The sequence below is a fragment of the Thamnophis elegans genome, chromosome Z, assembly GCF_009769535.1.
Source record: "Thamnophis elegans isolate rThaEle1 chromosome Z, rThaEle1.pri, whole genome shotgun sequence".
NCBI classification, from domain to species: domain Eukaryota; kingdom Metazoa; phylum Chordata; class Lepidosauria; order Squamata; family Colubridae; genus Thamnophis; species Thamnophis elegans.
In genome coordinates, this window is record NC_045558.1 from 134,963,212 (window position 1) to 134,964,644 (window position 1,433).

At 41.0% G+C, this 1,433-nt stretch overlaps 1 gene segment (V, D, J or C); it reads left to right on the plus strand.

Annotated features, from left to right (window-relative positions):
* The first annotated feature begins 267 nt into the window (after positions 1–267).
* On the plus strand, positions 268–1,130 carry LOC116521910. The segment is given in 2 exon segments: positions 268–316; positions 766–1,130. Coding segments are annotated over 2 exon segments (414 nt in total).
* The last annotated feature ends 303 nt before the right edge of the window (positions 1,131–1,433 follow it).

A 1,433-nucleotide genomic window follows, 5' to 3' on the forward strand; every position in this document is an offset into this window, starting at 1 on the left:
GGACATGGAATATAATAAGTAATAGAAGGAAATTATAGCCAACAATTAACATCATGAAGTTCTTGCTTCTGCACTAATATGAGAAAAAAATTGCAATATAAGTAGAGAGACGGATACAAAATTCAAATGAGAGGAGGAAGAACATTTCTGAAATGCAAACTAATTTGCATCTCATGGGTTATATACGAATTAGCTGTCAAAACTATCCAATTGTTCAAATAGATGATCTTAAGTCCCCAAATTCGAAGGAAAGATCCACCTGACATTATGAAATACTTCAATTATATTAGCCTTACCCTTTTGCTCTTCTTGACTGGTGAGTAAATATGTTTCATTTGGTTAGTTTAATATACTTTGTTTCCCCGAAAATAAGACAGGGTCTTATTTTCTTTTGACCCTCCCCCAAAAGAAGTGCTTGGCCTTATTTTTGGGGAGGTCTTATTTTTGAGGTGCAGGAGGCCCCTTAACCTCGGCCCATGGCCCATGGATCAGCTGATCCAAAGACGGCTGGAAGTTCTCTCTCTGTTTCTAGCACACTCTTGTCACCCTGAGCATCACTGGGCCTGTAACTCTTTTTGTGGCTGTCACTAAGAGAAGAAACGTGGTAGCTAGGTTAGTGGGAGTGGCCTCCGTGTGACCTTTTTGCATGGCTGGCAGGTTCATGTGGGGAGCGTGGGACATGTTCCCCCATTTCCCCCAGGAAAATGGTGTTATCCTTCTGCATTCGTAACCTTTTAATGTCCTTGTGCTGTTCTTTTTTAACAGGTGTTTCTGCCACTGTTACTATGACCCAGCCTCCAGAAGCATTGGTACTTCCAGGAAGATCCATTACTCTGACTTGTACAGTGTCAGGATATAATATCAACGACCACCATCTGAGCTGGATTCGTCAATATAATGGCGAATGCCTTGTTTTTATCACATCCTTCAGGTCTGGATATACCACGTACACTGCTAATGAATTTAAGGGCCGTGTTACCCCTTCCACCGACGGTTCGACAGCACAACTAAGGATAGATGCACTAAAAGTAGAAGATTCTGCCACCTACTACTGCTCAAGTAGCACAATGACTGAATTTGGAAGTGTCACTGCCCAAAATCTTGTAGAAGGACCCAACATATCTTCTTGATGGGTTTTCCTCCCCTCTTTCCATGGTTGCTTTCACTTCCTCATTTGAAGAGAGTTAAGAGTCAGCCAAATGCTTTCTAGATTTCCTTCTTTTCACATCTGGGTACAAACAGAAGCTGATATTTTTGTCACGCTTCATCAGCCAAGCTGAGCTGGAAACCCAATGGTTGACTTCCTTGTATCCTACCAAGTCAAAAATTATTTTTGGAGCTATTTTTGGAATAAATGGTCTGAACACTATATGTGTATGTGTATGTGTATGTGTATGTGTATGTGTATGTGTATGTGTATGTGTATGTGTATG